Here is a 22,659-nt window from a genome sequence, read left to right as displayed (position 1 = left end):
ACCAAACTGAACATCCGTTTGGCTTTCCCAGTAGATTGCGTATGGTCTCTGAGGACACTCTGTTGCTAAAGGCCCTGTCACACCTTGACGTTTTATCCAGCGTATGGCAAGGTATCAAAATGTATGTAAAACGCTGGCGTACGCTGAACTATTGATGTTTTTTTTTAAGTTTTGGGCGTATAATAATGTGTTGGACGTATGCATAACGTATTGGTAACGTACACATAACGTTTCAATCACATATAGATAACTTATACCAACGAATGCTGAGAGTGTTGTCGGTGTTCACAACCTACGCCCAACGATAGTCTAACTTATGCATAGCACACGGCAGCGTATCGCCGACGATCACGTGGCATAGGCTATTAAGAGGCTGCGGCTCGACGATTCAAATCATAACCGCACGAGACATCGAAGTGTGAAGCCGCTGTCACACTTTGACGTTTTAGTCAGCGTATGCCGACGTAAGAAAAATTTGCCGAACCAAGCTGGCACACGTCGAATACGTGATGGGTAAGTTTTGTATACGTTAAGAGCACGCTGGCATATGTCGTAGTATGCTGGCATATGTCGTCATATGCTGAGTACGTTGAGAAATTTTCAGCATGTTGAAAATTTCTCGACGTACTCAGCATATGACACACGTTCCGTATGCGCTGGCCATAAGTTGAAGGCATGTTACGCGATCGTTGACACACGTCGACACACGTTACTTGTACGTTACTCATAAGTCGAAACACGTCGATGTAATGGTTCGCATCAGTGTTCCAGACTCCCTGGTTTTTTTTTCTTCAGTATGATGGTGATATTGACACTTCGGTTTCTCGTGCGTTTATGATTTAAATCGTTGAGCAGCAGCCTATTAATTATATTATATTATAACCGCACTCAAAATCGAAGTGTCAACATCAGCGTCATACCGAAGGAAAAAAAATCCAGGGACTCTGGAACACTGACGCTAACCATTACCTTGACGTGTTTCGACTTACGAGTAACGTACAAGTAACGTGTGTCGACGTGTGTCAACGATCGCGAAACGTGCCTACAACACATTACTCATAGGTTAGAAATAAGTTTCGGGTATGCTAAACATTACCTCGATGTGTTTCGACTTATGAGTAACTTACAAGTAACGTGTGTCGACGTGTGTCAATGATCGCGTAACGTGCCTACAACTTATGGCCAGCATTATGCGGAACGTGTGAGTCATACGCTGGCATAAGTCATAAAATTTCAAGCTTGGAAAATTTGTCTAACAGCTCGGCGTAATACGACGTATGCCAGCCTATGACGTATGCCAGCGTACTCTTAACGTACACAAACTTGCCCAGAATATATTCGACGTGTGCCAGCGTTTTAGCCAAATTTTTCATACATCAGGCATACGCTGGCTAAATCATCAAGGTGTGACAGGGCCTTAAGCTGGGGTTCGTTCATGTGGTGTATTTGTGCTGAATATTCTACAAGTTGCACTTCTGAGCTTTCAATTACTCAGAGAATCAAGAATAGCTGCATGGTGATCAACATGGTGATCAGATCTATTCGTGAATCCAGTCTTGCACACATCATTGAAACATTTTCATTTCCACCTGGCAGTCCATCATTACAGTACTCACATCCACCTGGCAGTCCACCATTACAGTACTCACATCCACCTGGCAGTCCACCATTACAGTACTCACATCCACCTGGCAGTCCACCATTACAGTACTCACATCCACCTGGCAGTCCACCATTACAGTACTCACATCCACCTGGCAGTCCACCATTACAGTACTCACATCCACCTGGCAGTCCACCATTACAGTACTCACATCCACCTGGCAGTCCACCATTACAGTACTCACATCCACCTGGCAGTCCACCATTACAGTACTCACATCCACCTGGCAGTCCACCATTACAGTATTCACATCCACCTGACAGTCCACCATTACAGTACTCACATCCACCTGGCAGTCCACCATTACAGTACTCACATCCACCTGGCAGTCCACCATTACAGTATTCACATCCACCTGACAGTCCACCATTACAGTATTCACATCCACCTGACAGTGCACCATTGCAGTACAAAAGCTGACGCTGTTACTGGTGTAATCATAAGTGAATGACAGGCAACATTTTTCATCTCTTACAATCCCCTTCACCCTCAACTGTCTCAACACCATTTCTCTCTCCAAACTCAATTTCCAATACGTCATATAACTTAGTTTTCCAAAACTATATCGGGTTTAAAGATGACACTTGTGAGGCAATAAACATGAAATGAATTTTCAAGTAAGTCTCTCCGTTCACCTACCGTTATCTGAGTATTTTGCTGCTGCCATGGTTGTTTGCCAGAAGATCCAATTCCGTGTGTGATTGGAAAATGTTTCTCTCCTGGGTGTATGGGCAAATAAAAAGCCATCACAAGTGAGGAAATATGTAAAAACATGCATGTCATATGCACAATAAAAGATCATAATGGAGAACATTATAAAATGGAGAAGGAAATCAGTGTGACAAGGCCAAGTTTTAAAATAGACCTGGAACCCGACATTCGCGGTTCCAACATTTGCAGGTTACACATATTCGTGGTTGCTAATTTGCGACATGCTCCGACATTCGTAGGAAATTGCCCCGCATATTCATGGTTTTCGCGGCAATTTTTTTATTTTCATGAGCCGTGAGCATAACAGTTCAAAAAAATATTGTTGTGAATTCGCGCCCCGCCGGCGTGCGAACGACCGCTTTTAACCAATAGCGGCCGCTTCACGCACCGAACGTGCAATTCAGTCGTGACCCTCTCGGAACAATGCTGGAGCTAGTCACGGGTGGGGGTTTAACCTCACCACAACTCAGCCCACATTCTACCCGCGCGAAATAGGGTCCGATCGCCGAATGGTCGATTTACTTAAGTACCCGAGTGGATAGCGTACCGAGGAGTTGTACCACGCCACAGGTCGACTCCGGACACGAACCGCTAAAGTGGCTCGTTCCATGCTACAGGGATAACCGAGCAGAGTTATCGTCGACCTTGACGGTTCAGATTATTTACCGGGCTGTTAAAACCCACTATTACTCCCTTACGTGATGCAAGATGGAGATTCAATAAAAGGAAAAGACGAAGCAAAACGGGGAACAATCGGACAAGCACATTTATTCATGGAAGCACGGAAGGCACGTATATTACAGTAAAAAAGGAACAAAAGCAATACACGTATACGTTTATGCAAAGAAAAACACAAGCAAAGAACCAACGCAGATCTACAACCGAATAAAGCAATACACACGGCAACACTTAAAACAGTTCTACTTCTCAAGACTGGCGCCACCCACAGACATTTACGCAAAACCCCAAAAGAAAAGGAAGTCGCGACTTCCCTGAGCGCGTCGTCCAGCCCTTGGCTACCGCAACTCCGAGTCTCTCTGGCGTGGCCAACTGGGCTCGTGCCTCGCGCCTGCACGTGTCGTCCGCCCGACAGCTCGGACAGGGTTTTGGGGGAATGGGCCGGGTTTTCGCCGCTATATCGGTGCGGACGAGGGAGGAAAATGGCAGACGCTCCGTCACACTAGCGGGGTCTCGGGACTGCACCGTCTCCGCTCGACCCTCCGACCAGGAACAATCACCAGGGACCAGGTTCGACGACCCGCGCCAACTCGACGACCTTCACCCGACCACGACCAGACCCGAACGAACGAACCATAAGCAGGGACTCTCCAACAACTCTCGACAATTCTCATTCAGGCACAAGAGAACAGGGACAACCGACCAGGGACAACCAACCAGGGACAACTCTCGACAATTCTCATTCAGGGACAAGGGAACAGGGACTCTCCACAACTCTCGACAATTCTCATTCAGGGACAAGGGAACAACGACTCTCATTCAGGGACAATGTAACAGGGACTCTTCACGCCCACGCCTTTTGTAGGGTCGGGCTCCGCCCTTCGCTCTGCCCTGCCCCATTCTTGGCTCCTCCTTCCTTCGATACGCTTCCAAAAAATGCCTCAAAGGGGGGCGTTCCTCTCCCCCAGCCGCGTCATACCGCGCATCCGCTAATCAGGAGAGGACGCGCCACCCCCTCCCCCTTTCTCACCAAGCGCAGGGAAAAATGGCGGGAAAACCCCACAGGCGTTGTTGGTTTTCTTCTCCATGCACCGTACAACGAGGGAAGGAAGATTCGGGCGGGAGATATTTGCGCGGGCGTTTTGGGCGGGAGCTCTTGGCGGGAGATCTTGGCGGGAGATATTTAAGCGGGAGTTTTGGGCGGGAGATGCCCCCATCGCACCCTCATTGCTGCTGCCACTCCACTCCTTTCATCCGTCCCGTGGAGATCGTGACCGCACGGTGCTCGTTGAATGGCGAGTGGCGAAGATGGTGGTAGCGTAGTTGTGGAAGGTGGCGTCGTGGTGTGAATGGCGTGATTGTTGGCGTCATGTCGTGAATGGCATGATCGTTGAGATGTTGGTTGTGGCGATGTTCGTTGTTGTTCTTGCACCAAAATAACGACAGCAAAAGAAAAATGGATAACTGAAGAATCGCAGCCCGAATGGATCACAGATATTCCCTCTATACAACGGGTTTGGGCTAACTACACATGGACTTACCGATATATCTCACCTGAGGACCCTTTATGGTGTATTGCGAATTTCCACAGCCGTAACAATGTCTTAAACAAGCCATGAACATGACCTGTATCCTGTACGTGTATTGTAGCTTCGCGGGATAAACATAGTTTCACGGACTATCTCACCATTGTAACATGTCATTGCCTGTGATGCCATCCCCCGCAAGTTACTTACAGAATGAAAACACTAACACCATATATTGCCGTGTCCAGTAATTACAATGTCGCCACATATGGACATTACACAATGAAACATTCAGCACCATCTGGGCTGTTGCATTTAAAAACACTCAGCATAATTTACCTGTAGATAGGAAAGACGTCATGTCCTGTGAGATAAAGAATGGAAACGTTCAGCATATCTATTTGTGTAATTAGCAGCAAGCTACATACAGACTAATTACACAATGACATCGCTCACCCCATCTCTTATCAGCTGCCGAGTGCAGCATCACCCGTAAAAATCCCCCACAAACAATGCGCAGACTCCTCACCGCGTCCTGGATCGCCATCATTCTCATCCCACTGCTCTGACCTGTGTATTGCCTCTCGCTCCATTTATTCTTCGAAAATGGCTCCCGAGGATTGCGGATAACACTCAGAAGGGTATGCCTCGAAGCAGACCACTGATACAGGAGAAGGTTAAACGCCTGCATGACCATCTCTCTGGTGTGGGTGGTGCAAGCACGAGTGCGGTGAGTACAAGCGGCACCTCCAGCCCGTTTACAGCAACCAGAGGATGGTTCCACCACGTCAAGGCACAATATAATTTGCGCAACGTCAAGCTCGTAGGGAAGAATGACTCCGCAGATCAGAATGCGGCCAAGACATTCCCTGCAGAACTTGCGAGCCTCATCAAGGAGAAATGGTACCTGCTGGAGCAGGTCTTTAATGCTGATGAGACCAGCTTGTTTTGGAAAAAGATGCCAACCAGAATATTCATCTTCCAGTGCGAGAGCAAAGCAGCCAGCTTCAAAGCCACAGACGACCGGGTATAAAGTAATTAATCAATCAATTGATTCATCAAAAAACAAAGAAGTAGTGGTCCATTCAAAGTACACTGCCTCCATGGTAAATAAATAAAAAAACAAATCCTCAAGGGGCGCCTTTGTTGCCTTGCAGCACATAGAGTCGGCAATGGAAGGGAGCAGTGTTCAATAATAATTGATTGATTAATTTATTGCATAATTAAGGTAAAATAATTGATTTCTTAATCAATTGGCAAAAAGCATAGCAAAACCACCACCACTTCCTCTGAAACTGTAACTTTTTGAAAATCAAGTAATTAATTGAAAAATTAAATAAGTAATTGAGTCATCAATAAACCAAAAATACCCTTTATAGCCAAATCACTTTTTCACTGTCATATCCAAATATCAGCTTCATAGCTCAAAAGGTGCCCGAGATATTGTCAGGATGAGAAATGAAATAAATAAGTAATAAAAAAAATCGATAATAATTCAGTAATTTATTTATTTATTAATCAAAAAATAACATTTTGCCAAAGAAAATCATCACTTTGGTCCCCAAATTTCAGCTTCTTAGATCAAAGGAAGGCTGAGATTCACCCGGACAAACAAACAAACAAGAAAACAAAATGAAAACCGAGTACTCCCTTCAGGTCAGATTGAGGCGGTGTCAGGTCAGGCCAGATAAGATCTGTGACCTGCTGCAGGTATCATGTAAACCTGCACTAACCTGTTCCATGGTCGGGTTGTCGGCGACTAAACCGTCTCCCCCACCAGGTTTTTTGGTGAGGAGGGTGTTTGGATATGGACACCGAGCAGGATTAAAAATAAAACCTGTCAAAGGGCGGAGGAGCTCCTTGTGAGCCAACGGCCATCCATATCTATTGCCCAACTGTGTCTGCGGATGTCCTCCTGCAGTTGGGCGACTTCTTATTAGGAGGTTGGTGGCAGGATTTTGCACTCCGGCCACCGTAAAACCCTTCATTCTGCAAAACACAAAAACTCAAAGAAATCTGAAAACCCACTCCGTGGGAGTACCTCCTGTGCAGCTTCGCTTCGCAGGGCAGCTCACCGGATGACGGGATTGGGGCAAAGCCTTCGGGACCTCCAATCTTTTATGATAGGAGGGAAACCATGGGGTAACATTCCCAGGTCAGATTGCGGGAGAGAGTGTCGGAGTGGTGCTGAGGTATCGTCCACCAGACAGTGGTCTCCTTAGGTTAACCTGAAGCGGTCCCTTCGGGTGGGTGCCTGGAATGTCCTATCCCGAAGAGAGGATGATCACCTGTCTCTGTTATCATCTGAGCTCAAGCGTTTGGACATCGGTATTGCAGCACTCTCTGGGGTTCGGAGACCGGATTGTGGCGAGATCATGTGGGTGGAAACACCTACCATTGGTCTGGTCGCTCTGATGGTTACCATGCGCAAGGAGATGCTGTAGCTGTGTCCAATAAGCTGACTTCAATGATAATTGAGGTAATACCGGTCAATGAGCGTATTATGAGACGAAGGATTTGGCACTCCTTAGGTGTCATTTCCCTGGTCTCGATATATGCTCTGACTGTGGCAAGTGATCTCACTGTGAAGGAGGCATTCTCTGCCATGATCGAGTCTGTGGTTGATCAGTGCCCCAGACGAGATACACTTCTAGTCTTGGAGGATTTTAATGCATCGACTGGACCTGAAAGGGATGGTTATGAGATGTGTGTTGGTCCCCATGGGTCATGATCTATGAACCAGAATAGCACTAAGTTCCTTGACTTTGCAAGAAGTCATGGACTTAGGGTGGCTGGTTCATGGTTTCAGCGCCCACAAGCTCATCGCTGGACTTGGTGTTCTAACGCTGGTGGTGTGGCAAAGGGGATTGACCATGTCCTCGTTGATGGTCGCTGGAGGATGATCTAGAACTGCAGGGTCTACTGGAGTGCTCAGTTCCTCAACATTGACTACCGGCTTGTTGTTGCAACTCTGAAGTTGCAGCTTAAATCGAGGAGAATGGTACCATCCCAGCCTTGGCCTGATGTTGGCAAGCTCAAGGATGAGAGGGTAGCTGAGGAGATTTGAGGAGTCTGTGTGCTTTGAGAGGTCCTGAAGAGTTGTGGAGTGCCTTCAAGACCACCATCCTTGATGTTTCCGGTGGGTGTCTTGGAACTCACCGTAGAGCAACGAAGAATTGTGTCTCTCAAGGGACACTGGATACCATCGACCAGAGTCGCAGGGCCAGGCTGAATGGCAGAGCTGAGCTGTTCAAGGAGCTGAGGCATAAAACTGTATGTGTGCCAAGGGTGGACAAGGAGGCCTATGTGCAAGGAATCCGTGAGGGGGTAGAGCATCACCTCTAGTCGAGGGATTCTCGTCCTGCTTACAGGGGAATTCGTGCATTGCGTTCATCCAAGCCCATCCCTCGGTGTACTGCAGTTAGAGCAGAGGGTGGGAGGATCTTGACAGAGGAGTCCAAAGTGAATGCCCGCTGGGCCGGTTACTTTGAGCGGTTGTACCAGGCTGATCCACCAGCTGTAAAGTTGGATGCCAGGGGTGTTACAATCCCTGTTGCTGACCCTCCAATGAACTATGGTCCACCTTCGCTTGTGGAAACACAGGCTGCGATGAACCAGTTGAAATGGGGTAAAGCTCCAGGGATCTGTGGCATCCATGCTGAACTTCTCAAGGCTGGTGGCAGTGCTGCACTCGTGTCATTGCATGCAGTTCTGTGCTCTGCCTGGAACACAGGCATCATCCCAACTGACTGGAAGAGGGGCCTTGTTGTCCCTCTCTGGAAAGGAAAGGGTGATCGCCAAGACTGCAACAACTACAGAGGGGTGACGCTGCTCTCAGTGCCGGGCAAGGTCTTTGCTCGGATAAGTCTTGATGTGGTTTGTCACCATCTGCTTGAGCACCAGTGTCCAGAGCAGTCAGGCTTCACATCAAAGAGGTCAACGATTGATCGTATACTTGCCCTTTGGATCCTCACCGAATGCAGATAAGAGTTTTGGCAAGGGCTGCTCGTAGCCTACCTTGATCTCTGCAAAGCATTCAACTCGGTGAATTAGGATTCCCTCTGGAGGATTCTCTGAATTCGCAGGGTGCCACCAAAGTTGATCGATCTGATTTTTGAACAATACTCTGGTACAGAGTGCTGTGAGGTGTGGTGGTTCCATCTCGACATATTTCCAGTTGTAACTGGAGTTCGTCAGGGGTGTGTACTGGCCCCAACACTTTTCAGCACTTGTATGGACTGGATTCTCGGGAGGATGTCAGAGAGATCAAGCTGAGGTGCATCGTTTGGGAATGTCAAGATCTCTGACCTTGATTTTGCAGATGATGCAGTCATCTTTGCAGAGACTTTAGATATCCTTTTGGGGGCCCTCGAGGTGCTGAATGAGGAGTCAGAGCCACTGGGATTATGGGTTTCCTGGGTCAAAACTAAGATCCAGGCTTTCAATAACATCTTGGATGTTGCTGTCCTGTCTATTCCTGTTTGTGGTGAGGATGTTGAGGTCATGGAGAGATTCACTTACCTTGGCAGTGATATTCATGTCTCTGCTGGCTGTGAGTCAGAGGTCAATAGACGTCTGGGTCGGGCCTGGGGAGTCATGGATTCACTGGATAATGGGGTGTGGCACTGTTGGTACCTGTGCGGGAGGACGAAAGGCCAAGTCTTCAGGTCCTTGCCGCTTCCAGTCTTGCTCTATGGATGCGAGACTTGGACTCTGACCAAGGATCTGAGATGGAGACTTAATTCCTTTGTTACCAGGTCTCTTTGGAGAATCCTTGGCTATCGCTGGTCAGACTTTGTGTCCAACGAGCGGTTGCTGAGAGAGACTCAAATGAGATTTGTTACCTGCATGGTCCGTGAGCGTCAACTGCGGCTGTATTGACATGTGGCTCATTTTCCTGATGCTGATCCTGCTCACCAAATTCTCCCAGCGAGGCACTCTCGTGAGTGGAGGAGGCCAATGGGCCGACCATGCGCCATCATGGTTGCAGCAGGTTGATCGGCATCTCAAAGAGATTTGGATGGGCCAGGCATCTGCCTGGGGGATGGCCAGACGGAGGCCCCTGGTGTCCCGGCAGAAAGTGGACGCAGCGACGTGCTGCTCTGGCGCATGCTCCCATACCTGACCTGACCTGACTCCCTTCCTTTGGCACCCGACGATGAGATCATGCATTGCCTGAATATGGATTTGTGAAGGAGCGGTGCACAACAATAAAAATAATAATAATACTACTACTACTACTACTACTACTACTACTACTACTAATAATCATAATAATAATAATAATACTCGGGGTATCATTTGGAAATAATAATGAACGTATCATCCTCGCCCTGACTTAAGCACATCTGGGCTTGGTGAAAGGTAAGCTAATGCTCAAGCAGTCCGGCAGGCAGGTATGGACCGAGGCTGTGAAGACGTGAAAATTTTGTTCAACGAACCAACGAACCAACATGCAATAATAAAATAATAATTTCCTTCTCCTGTTCTTGTGTGTGGCAGCTTGGCTGTCGGGTAGCCAGGGCTGGATTTAGGGGAGGACCAACGGGACATTTGTTCAGGGCCCAAACTCCAGGGGGGTAAACAAAAAAAACATAGGAATGATGATACATTTATTTATTTATTAAGCTAGTATTATAATTTATTCCCTTGTCATCTCAAAGTTTGCAGAGATGGCAGAGAGCGAGACAGGAATTGAAGGTCCAATGTAAATACCAAACGTTTTGTTTAAAACACAAACAGACATACCAGGCAAGCAATGAGTGACATACCACACGAATCACATGACCTTTTATGGGAGGATCGCGAGCGGCATCATACATCAAAATGACGCAATCACGCAACTGCGAACAACATATAATTTTTTTATACAGTTTAAACTTGTAAAAAAAATTTATATTGTTTTATACATTGACACAGACATATGGGCAAAAGGAAATATATGACGAAATAAATATATGACGAAGACACACTCCTGGAAAAGCCAGGGAAGTGGTGTACAGTACAACGTAATACTGTCGTGGGCCGGGGATCGGTGGCGAGGAACGGCCGCCAGGTAGAGCAGTGGAGCCATCTCCCACCAAACACCCGGAATTGCAGGTCATAACCTTCAGACAACTCCGAAGGTCACGGATCACTGAAGGACCATGATCGCCAATTCTCTGACGGCGTGGGGTAGGGTTAATAGCCAAATTTCAATATACCCAAGTACCCAGGTCATCAAATTATCGTGGAAGTCACACCCTCAACGGACTCTGTCGAATCGGGTCGCTCTAACGACCTCGGTCCGGTGTAACCGAGCGGAATTACCAAAGTCCGTCTATCCAAACGACAACTTACAGCCCAATCGGCTTACTGTTCTCAAGCACGAACCGTGTTGGGTCAATAATAGAAAGCACAACAACGAGCTGGTACATTGAACAATTGGGGGTTTATTTATAATGGGGCAGGGGAGCACAAAGAGCAGAGTTAAAACCGAATATGAGAAATGCAATTTATATACAAACACTTAGCAATTTCTACTTAAGGACAGGGCCCACGGACCACACACACACACACACACACACACACACACACACACACACACACACACACACACACACACACACACACACACACACACACACACACACACACACACACACACACACACACCCCAAAGAAATGGACCCCGTCGGGTCTTTATTGGACCCTCCAGCCGAGGAGGATAGGTCAGCTGGGGAGTCAAGGTCTGGCCAGGTACCTGTCTGCCTCGTGCGGTCACACTGGACTCCACCGAGCCCACGATCCTGGCTGCTCGACCACCACCACCACCACGAGGAGCCCCGCAAAAGACCGCAGACCACGACAGCTGATGACAATGACTCTCACGATGCATACCAAGAGCAATCACGACGATGACTCCTCTACTCTCCTCTTGACGACCACTCTTCACTTTCGCGAGATCCGAGGGATTTCTTCCCCTGGCCACTCGCCTCCTGATTGGACGGTTGCGTCGCGCGATTTTCCAGCCGTCCCTCATTGGACAGGCCCACGGTAGGTGGGGCAACTCCCACCCTTCTGGGTGGAGTCCCGATCCGAGGCGATGAGCCTCCTGATTGGACGTCCGGTGGGAGGAGGGAACCTCACCCCTGTACATGACACGTTGCACGTGGGCGATAGTGCAAAGAACGAAGGATTGATTGGAGATGTGAAAAACCTGATTATAAAAGAAACCTGCAGCACACACATGAAATTAATCCATGAGACAGAAGAACGGGACCCTGATTATAAACACATACTTATCGAAATAACTGAACTGCGGGGACTGCTGTCTGTTTGTGTGCAAATGGCTGCCAGATTCGTAACAATACCACTCTCCACTGCGGCGACCGAGTGATGTTCCGGAAGATGGAGAGTGGTGCCGCTAAGCGGAAGAAATTAAAGGAAAAGCAAGCAAGCCAAAAAAGGTTTGCTTTGTAAAATACATAAATTATCCAATTTCGGGTTTACATTATTGCAAGATGATGCAGCAACAACACCAGTGGATCTAACCAGTTTAACTGTCAGTGCTGACGACGGCGTTGCAAAAGAACTAGGCCTGGGTGCAGAAATTCAACTTGACTCACCTCCAAGACAACCATCTCATCCGACTCAAACCCCTGATCCTGATGTTCTTACTTTCAGTAATGATCCAGCTCATGGAAAAACGATGAGCCACTTCTCGGGTACGAGACAAGGGCGGGGACCCACTGACTGCCAGAACCGCTGTGAGAGATATGTGGTGTCTGAGAGAATATGTGAACAGGGTCAAACTCTACAGATTCCAAAAAGCATTTTTAAACGAACGCTGCACAATGGGCAAATCATTGATCGCGAGTGGTTGCTGTACTCACCGTCAAAAGGGTGCATATTTTGCTTTGTGTGCAAATAATTTTCATCAAAGAAAAGTCCATTGTCTGATTCAGTATTTTATGATTGGAAACGCGCTGCTGTCAGGGTCGGGGAACATGAACAGTCGCTAGAACATACACGATCTATGCTTCTGTGGTGTAAGAGGCGACAGGACGGCAGGAGAATTGACACCTCACTGGAAATTGAGCTGCAGCAGGAGCAACAGTACTGGCAAAACGACGTGCTGAAATGTGTTGTTCAAGTCATTGAATTCCTTGTTGAACGCGGTCTGGCATTTCGTGGAGCTAATGAAACTCTCGGCTCACCACATAATGGAACCTTTCTTGGAATTTTGGAGCTCATTTCACAGTTTTATCCTTTCCTTTCAGACCATCTTGCCAGGTTTGGAAATTCAGGAAGTGGAATTTTATCGTATCTTTCGTCCAGTACATGTGAAGAACTAAATGGACTGATGGGGAATAAAGTAAAATCTGCAGTTATTCAAGAGATTAATGATGCAAAGTATTTCTCTATCAGTGTTGACAGTGCTCCTGATATATCCCACACAGATCAGATGCTCACCATCATTAAACGTTATGTACCTGTGACTGGGGATCCTGTTGAACGATTTCTGAGTTTCCTTCCTCTCATTGATCATTCAGGTGAGAATCTTGTTGATGCAATCTTGAACTACTGTCAAAAAAATGGAATCGACTTTTCAAACTGCAGAGGCCAGTCATGTGATAATGCATCAATCATGTCTGGAAAATACAAAGGTGTCGAAGCGTGGCTAAAATAAATAAATCCACACGCCGTTTACATTCCATGTGCTGGATATTCTTTAAATTTGGTTGGAAAAAAAAAGCAGCTGAATGCTCTGTGGACACCATGACATTCTTTGGTATTTAAACAGGAATATACTATTTGTTTTCCTCTTCCTCTTATCGGTGGGAAATACTTCGGCCAAATCTTGGGGAAAATGGCATGGTTATCGAGCGACTGTCAGACACAAGGTGGTCAGCAAGACGTGATGCTGCTAGAGTGTTTAAGAAAGGACACGTGCAGATCAAAATTTGTTCTGGATAGTGGCTCAAGGCAGTGACCATCAACCACCAGAAAGTACACACATGGCTCAACACTTCAGCAGCCGGATGGAGCACATCGAAACAGTCATTCCAAATTACTTGCGGGATACAATCCTAGATAGATTTAATGCAACTATTAAATCAGTCCAAGTAGAACACATGAAACTGTCACTTGCAGTTAAATTACGGTCACTGGTGGTTAAATTATGGTCACTGGTGGTTAAATCTCTAAAATCATATCTTCAAAGCATTCGTAATGATTTTGATGATTATGAAGAACGCGCCACACAATTAGCAGTTGAGAAGACATCCCGGAATGCAACACGACGGGAGACAATTGCCCAGTGATTTGCAAGATGGACCAAGTCACACCAGAGTGCGTCTCCAAGGCAGAGAAAAATTTCGCGTTGAGACTTTCATAAAAATATGCATTGCCAGCACCGAACAGAAGCCTATGTCAATGGACACAACGTGTTTGGCTTTCTCACCGAGTTTCAGGACACATCAACACATGATATATTTTTTTTTAAAGTTGCCGCCCTTGTGTCCACTTTTCTTTAAGATTAGTACAAATCTTTCGCAGCAGAAATGCATCACTTTGCCTAATTTGTTGTGGGGAAGGAGAACAAAAAAAGCTTCTAAACTCCTTTGCCTCATTTTAAATGCCCCAGTGATTTCCACATTTCCAAATGTTGCCACGGCTTTGCGGATTTACCTTTCCTTGATGTGCACCAACTGCTCCGGTGAACGGTCATTCTTTCGAATGGGACTTATGAAGAATGAACTGAGTTCCACCACGCGCCAGGATCATCTCAACTGCCTCGTCATCGTGACTAAGGAATGTGACATTTTGAGGAAGTTGGGTTTCTCTGACAGCGTCACAGACTTTGCAAGTGTGACATCAAGAAGGAAAACATCATGAAGTGGTGAGACGACTTTCATGTTGCTTGCATTGCAATGCAGAACAAGCACTTAGAAACGTTGTAAACTGTTTTTATTATAAGTTGTTATAAGTTATAAGTTTTTCGTATGATTCGAATGTGCTGTTAGTATCAAAGTTAATGAAAAAAGTATTTTTACTTTTTATTTTTATGAAGTTTTAAAAAGTGCTGGAGCGAAATGTTTATGGCTCTATCCACAGGAACACAGATCAGCACTTTTTTATTTATTTTTAAATTCTTCCCACGATGGGGGAAGGGAAGGGAAGTGAGGGGAGGGGAGGGGGAGGGGAGGAGGGGGGCGGAGGGGCTCTACGACTAGAATGTCCTAAAACCTGTTAAACATAAATCCGGCCATGCGGGTACCTATCATTTCTTGGAAACACGGCAATGCCGATGATGCTGTGCCCCTCGACAAATACACTGGTACTCATTTCGCCGACCTCCGAAGGATGACAGGCTGAGCTAACCCCACCTGGCGTTAATTTAGCAGAAAACGGTGTTCGGACACAGGACCCTGAGATCCAAACTCAGCCACACGAACCACCAAGTCAACACCAAGTTTCGTTTCCTTGTAAGGAACTTCAACACAGGTGGAAGCCATTTGTCCCATGAGAGTTTGTGCTCGTATTGCTAACCCATGGTTGTTTGTCCGTGCGTTTTCCTTTTAAACAGTGAACATCAAACAAGAAAGCAGCACAGACCATTGTTCACCAGTTTTCTGTGACTCCGCCCGGGTTCGAACGTTCGAACCACCAACCTCCCAGACCCAGAGTGGACGCTCGAACCGTCACACCCCCCGCGTCTCAAACACAATCCTTCAGAGTGTTTCACGAAGAGAAGGCGAGTTATCACCGGCACCATCAACTAATTACAACGTAGGCAATGGCAAACTACCCGGCATAACATAACCCTACCGGAACACTGCACTGGCATCACGGACTCTCCGTCTTGAGTTCGGCACAATGAGGATGATTATGACAAACACGAATTATTGGTAAAGTAACACCAAACCGTCCTCACCTGCGTGGAGGCTGTTCGTACAATAAACACTTTTAAACGAACCGATTTAGCTGAGAGAGCAGTCAGATCTCCGTCAATATGCGGATACCGATGGTCCGTCATCCTGTGACGCTGTTTCTCGGAAGGGGATTCCCCAACGGGAATCTCCTCCCTCCTCCAAGAAATCGTTTCACAATCCGAGACATGACTTGTCCCGCAATGTCTGAGGACGAGAATGAGTCAGTTCTGTACTTGTTGAACAGACACCACCCGGTCAGGTTCAGCTGCGATCAGGTTTATTAGGAAGAGAGCAAACAGCCCTGAGACAAGATGTGGACCACACAGCCCACACGACGTGGACCACACAACCCACACGATGTGGACCACACAACCCACACGATGTGGACCACACAGCCCACACGACGTGGACCACACAACCCACACGATGTGGACCACACAACCCACACGATGTGGACCACACAACCCATACGACGTGGACCACACAACCCACACGACGTGGACCACACAACCCACACGACGTGGACCACACAACCCATACGACGTGGACCACACAACCCACACGACGTGGACCACACAACCCACACGACGTGGACCACACAACCCACACGATGTGAGCCTCCCATATCAGCACATCGGTACATGTATCAATACAATGAGCAGTCCACACCGGCGGTGAACGTTCTTGGGAATTATCATTGAAATTCCAGAGATTTTTAATATTTTTTTTATACCTTGTCGAGGCTCATATGAGAACTAACACACAACGCACAACAAGGGGGGCACAAGACTAAATTATATTTTGACAATGGTGCAGTCAACAAAAATAAATTATATTTTGACAATGGTGCGGTCAACAAAAATTAATTATATTTTGACAATGGTGCGGTCAATAAAAATAAATTATATTTTGACAATGGCACGGTCAACAAAATAAATTGTATTTTGACAATGGTGCAGTCAACAAAAGAAATTATATTTTGACAATGGTGCGATCAACAAAAATTAATTATATTTTGACAATGGTGCGGTCAACAAAAATAAATTATATTTTGACAATGGTGCGGTCAATAAAAAGAAATTATATTTTGACAATGGCACAGTCAACAAAATAAATTATATTTTGACAATGGTGCGGTCAACAAAAATTAATTATATTTTGATAATGGCGAGGTCAACAACATAAATTATATTTTGACAATGGTGCGGTCAACAAAAATTAATTATATTTTGACAAGGGTGCGGTCAACAAAATAAATTATATTTTGACAATGGTGCAGTCAACAAAAATAAATTATATTTTGACAATGGTGCGGTCAACAAAAATTAATATTTTGACAATGGCGCGGTCAACAAAATAAATTAGATTTTGACAATGGTGCAGTCAACAGAAATAAATTATATTTTGACAATGGTGTGGTCAACAAAATAAATTATATTTTGACAATGGTGTGGTCAACAAAAATAAATTATATTTTGACAATGGTGTGGTCAACAAAAATAAATTATATTTTGACAATGGTGCAGTCAACAAAAATAAATTATATTTTGACAATGGTGCGGTCAACAAAAATTAATTATATTTTGACAATGGAGCGGTCAATAAAAAGAAATTATATTTTGACAATGGCACGGTCAACAAAATAAATTATATTTTGACAATGGTGCGGTCAACAAAAATTAATTATATTTTGACAATGGCGAGGTCAACAAAATAAATTATATTTTGACAATGGTGCGGTCAACAAAAATTAATTATATTTTGACAAGGGCGCGGTCAACAAAATAAATTATATTTTGACAATGGTGCAGTCAACAAAAATAAATTATATTTTGACAATGGTGCAGTCAACAAAAATTAATATTTTGACAATGGCACGGTCAACAAAATAAATTATATTTTGACAATGGTGCAGTCAACAAAAATAAATTATATTTTGACAATGGTGCGATCAACAAAAATTAATTATATTTTGACAATGGTGCGGTCAATAAAAAGAAATTATATTTTGACAATGGCACAGTCAACAAAATAAATTATATTTTGACAATGGTGCGGTCAACAAAAATTAATTATATTTTGATAATGGCGAGGTCAACAACATAAATTATATTTTGACAATGGTGCGGTCAACAAAAATTAATTATATTTTGACAAGGGTGCGGTCAACAAAATAAATTATATTTTGACAATGGTGCAGTCAACAAAAATAAATTATATTTTGACAATGGTGCGGTCAACAAAAATTAATATTTTGACAATGGCGCGGTCAACAAAATAAATTAGATTTTGACAATGGTGCAGTCAACAGAAATAAATTATATTTTGACAATGGTGTGGTCAACAAAATAAATTATATTTTGACAATGGTGTGGTCAACAAAAATAAATTATATTTTGACAATGGTGTGGTCAACAAAAATAAATTATATTTTGACAATGGTGCAGTCAACAAAAATAAATTATATTTTGACAATGGTGCGGTCAACAAAAATTAATTATATTTTGACAATGGTGCGGTCAATAAAAAGAAATTATATTTTGACAATGGCACGGTCAACAAAATAAATTATATTTTGACAATGGTGCGGTCAACAAAAATTAATTATATTTTGACAATGGCGAGGTCAACAAAATAAATTATATTTTGACAATGGTGCGGTCAACAAAAATTAATTATATTTTGACAAGGGCGCGGTCAACAAAATAAATTATATTTTGACAATGGTGCAGTCAACAAAAATAAATTATATTTTGACAATGGTGCAGTCAACAAAAATTAATATTTTGACAATGGCACGGTCAACAAAATAAATTATATTTTGCAATGGTGCGGTCAACAAAAATAAATTATATTTTGACAATGGTGCGATCAACAAAAATTAATTATATTTTGACAATGGTGCGGTCAATAAAAAGAAATTATATTTTGACAATGGCACGGTCAACAAAATAAATTGTATTTTGACAATGGTGCAGTCAACAAAAGAAATTATATTTTGACAATGGTGCGATCAACAAAAATTAATTATATTTTGACAATGGTGCGGTCAACAGAAATAAATTATATTTTGACAATGGTGTGGTCAACAAAATAAATTATATTTTGACAATGGTGTGGTCAACAAAAATAAATTATATTTTGACAATGGTGCGGTCAACAAAAATAAATTATATTTTGACAATGGTGCAGTCAACAAAAATAAATTATATTTTGACAATGGTGCAGTCAACAAAAATTAATTATACTTTGACAATGGTGCGGTCAATAAAAATAAATTATATTTTGACAATGGCACGGTCAACAAAATAAATTATATTTTGACAATGGTGTGGTCAACAAAAATAAATTACATTTTGACAATGGTGCAGTCAACAAAAATTAATTATACTTTGACAATGGTGCGGTCAATAAAAAGAAATTATATTTTGACAATGGCACGGTCAACAAAATAAATTATATTTTGACAATGGTGTGGTCAACAAAAATAAATTATATTTTCACAATGGTGCGGTCAACAAAAATTAATTATATTTTGACAATGGTGCGGTCAATAAAAAGAAATTATATTTTGACAATGGCACGGTCAACAAAATAAATTATATTTTGACACTGGTGCGGTCAACAAAAATTAATTATATTTTGACAATGGCGAGGTCAACAAAAATTAATTATATTTTGACAATGGCGCGGTCAACAAAATAAATTATATTTTGACAATGGTGCAGTCAACAAAAATAAATTATATTTTCACAATGGTGCGGTCAACAAAAATTAATATTTTGACAATGGCGCGGTCAACAAAATAAATTATATTTTGACAATGGTGCGGTCAACAAAAATAAATTATATTTTGACAATGGTGCGGTCAACAAAAATAAATTATATTTTGACAATGGTGCGGTCAACAAAAATAAATTGTATTTTCAGTTCAGTGGGCCGAACAAACATATTCGTCATGTCGGTCTCAGCTGATTTATACACCGCACAGGGTTTTTTTTTTGGCATCACAGGTTGCGACCACGGTGCGATCATTCTTATTTTATTACAGGCCTTATAGGCATCAAAACCCAACATAAATCAAATAATCAGTTTCAAATGGAGCTCGTCGCCACAACTGGAGCATTTAAATTGCATCAGATATGGCAATAAATATGAAATGTTGCTCCCAGCTTGCCGCTCGATGACAGACACCATTTGCATTTTTTCCTCCTACATCTCTACCCCGTTTGGAATTCCGTGTGGGCACTGACTTCTTGCTCGTAATCAATAATGATCTAAATTTATGGTTTTATGTTGGACGTCCCTTTCCATCGGCTGGTGCAACACAGTCACAGTCTTGGGTTACTCGAATGTATTGTGCTTCAGAAATGGCAATTATTCCTTCCGTCCAATTTTAAAGAAGAAAGGGCAACATCAGATAATTAATTAATAGTAGCCCTGTGAAAAATTGTTTTATGCAAAGGACACCACACTTCTCGATTAATAGCAAACAACCATGCGAGATCAGGAGGGCATGAGATGCCAAACATGATATGGGTGAATGCCATCTCTGTATTTGATAATGAAGGTCATTTTCAAGGTCAAAGTTGACATTTTATCAATTATCCATTGACCAACACATAAGATATGATATTTTAACAATACGTGCATGTAATGCGATGATCTAGATTCTAGAGGGTCCTCAAGCCATTCTACACACTTCGGTGGTGAAATTACAATTATTATCACAAAATCAAAACCGTTGCATTACAAAACATCATCATGCATTCTTCTTTCCAATGGTACAATTAAGTCGAAATTGGCCCAGCAACAACAAAGATATTAATGTTTGAATCGACAGGAGTGATGGCTGGTTTAATTAATTACCCTCGACGAAGGAGAGGGTGTTGTGTTTCGGTCCGTTTGTGTTTCTGTCTGTCTGTCCACACAGAACTTTTGTGTTTTTCTCTGCAACCACTTGTCAGATTGAGACAAAATTATCACAATGAGTGTGACAACTCATGTAAAATGGATTAATGATAATTATGATGCCATAGGTCACGTGGTGTGGCAGCAATGTTGGAAAAACAGAAAAACTTTGGACCTCTGTCTCTCTGAAACTGCATCAAGGAAAAATTGAAACTTGGCACATCGCAAGTATTCCTCGTGGGGAATAAGTGATTTTTATGACGTCATAGGTGCCTTTGTTATGACGTAATAATTGCGTATGGAGAATGCTACATCTGATCAGCATGAAAAATTGAGTCATCCATATATTACTAAAACTCTCATCTTGTATGTTCCCAAAATACAGCCAAAACAGTACACGATAGTGCAAACATTTTAGCGCCACCTGAATCACCATTCTCCTTCGGTGTGCAATATCAAGTTTCATTCAAATCGGGCAACGAAAAAAAAAATCAATTCCCGATTCAGTCAAGTACTCTTCGGGACTATTTGATCAATGCAAACAACCTCGGAGGTATAGTTAGCTGGAGCTATCTTCTTTTTTTTTTTCTTGAAAAATTTTTTTTTTTCATCAACCGCTGTCACAACGGGAACCCAATGTGTTCACGGGTCGTCTAGTCAAGGAATAAAATGTTCCACAGAAAAAAAATAGATGACGTCATCGGTCACGTGATTCCGCAGCCATGTTGTTTAAAAAAAAACAGAAAACCTTCAAAAAATCTTCCTCTCTGAAGTGGCTGAAGAGATTGAGGTGAAACTTTACGTGTATAACCACCTATCTTTAGGAACAAAAGGATCAAACATATGATGTCATAATATATCACATGGATTTGCAGCCATATTGGATTTACCCTAAAACCTATAAAAAAAGACGTCTTCTCCAGAACAGCTGTACAGATCGATGGGAAACTTCACACAAATGTTTCCCAAACCTTGGTGTACAAGTTTATTCAGGAATAATTCATAGGTCACATGGTTTGGCAGCCATATTGGATTGAAGAGAAATGTTAAATAATGTTTTCTTTGGAACTGTTTCATCAATCAAAATGAAACTTCACAACTATGATCTAGTAGTGATTGGGAATATAAGTTTTAAATTTCAACTTGATCAGCCACATGGTCTGGCAACCGGAATTTTTATTTTTTTTAATCTGGGTTCTTTTATGTTTATTTTTTGAAAAAGACTCAATTGGCTGTGCCTGGTTGGTTTTGAATGTAGAAGAGCAGCAGCTGATATGTGAATCCTATCCAGGTTCCTCCAAATTACTTCGTCTTTGCTTGTTTGGTTTCCTTATGATAACTCCAATGCAGGACTGTACCTATTTGGTCTTCCATTTGATTTTAATTGAATTTATTTTAATCCCATTCCTAATTCAATTGAATAATAATTTTTAAAAAACCATCATGGGTCAGGGTCAGGGTCAGGGTCAGGTGTCCAATCAGATCGGGACGTCTTGGTACCCGGTCATCACTGCCAGCAGTTGTAAAGTGGCGGTTTTAATTGTCTCTTATTAATTACGTAACAAACCAGTACACAAACACCACACAAAATACACCAAACAAAACCACACAAACACCACACAAAACAAGTCCTGGCAAGGGTCTGCAATCTCTGATTGCTCTTTTTCTTGTGTTAAACTGTTATCCTCGGTGAGGAGTGGAAATTCATGCAAACCGCAGCAACTTCCACATTCATAAATGGATTTTCTAGATAGAAAAGTAATTCTTATGACGCAGAAATATATATTTCCTTTTGGCTTTATAAATGAACACTTGTTTGGACATCATTGTTTATTCTTAATTGAACAGGTTCTCATGGACATTCCACATTATGTGCGACTTCAACATTATTATCCAAAGAAGAGTTAAATATACATCATGTGAATGCAATATATTGTTACGGATTTCAGAATCCGATCCAACGAATGCATACAAACATCCAGGTCCTCAGATAGTTATTTCCTTAAAAGCATGCCGAGGATAGACCTATCCCCATGTCTGGTGGGATTCCAAATGTGATGCGTTGAGAAGGGTAAAGAATAGATTCCTTCTCTTATGGAAAGCTCCTTTTTCTCTTTACGACAGACACAATCATGCACGTAAGATAGCCATTCGCCCAACGGAGGCTCGACACCCACCTTGTTCCATTGATGTTGACACCTGCTTCTTTCATCGACGCAGACACCTGTCTTTTTCCATCGACCTTTTGACACCT

General features: G+C 43.1%; 1 protein-coding gene across 8 annotated transcripts in view; it reads right to left on the bottom strand.

Annotated features, from left to right (window-relative positions):
* Positions 1-22,659, bottom strand: part of LOC147028315 (protein IFIT1 homolog B-like) — a 40,853-nt gene that overhangs the window by 11,643 nt on the left and 6,551 nt on the right. The window contains exons 1-4 of one of the 8 annotated variants that reach the window (XM_085878601.1): positions 15,497-15,606; positions 14,251-14,420; positions 12,186-12,324; positions 2,303-2,382 (exon numbers count right to left, since the gene is read on the bottom strand). In XM_085878601.1, coding sequence (XP_085734727.1) covers positions 2,303-2,382; positions 12,186-12,324; positions 14,251-14,290 — 259 coding nt within the window. In that variant the 5' untranslated portion in view covers positions 14,291-14,420; positions 15,497-15,606. Of the gene's footprint in view, positions 1-2,302; positions 2,383-4,917; positions 4,943-11,320; positions 12,139-12,185; positions 12,325-13,052; positions 14,158-14,250; positions 14,421-15,496; positions 15,635-22,659 lie in introns of those variants that run through there. The other 7 variants (XM_085878602.1, XM_085878606.1, XM_085878607.1 and 4 more) reach the window with 7 other exon arrangements.

The sequence above is a fragment of the Eptatretus burgeri genome, chromosome 4 (assembly GCF_056783735.1).
Source record: "Eptatretus burgeri isolate ZD-2024b chromosome 4, Ebu_testis_v1, whole genome shotgun sequence".
NCBI lineage: Eukaryota > Metazoa > Chordata > Myxini > Myxiniformes > Myxinidae > Eptatretus > Eptatretus burgeri.
The sequence above is the reverse complement of the archived record's forward strand: the minus strand, read 5'-3'. Positions and strand labels throughout refer to the sequence as shown.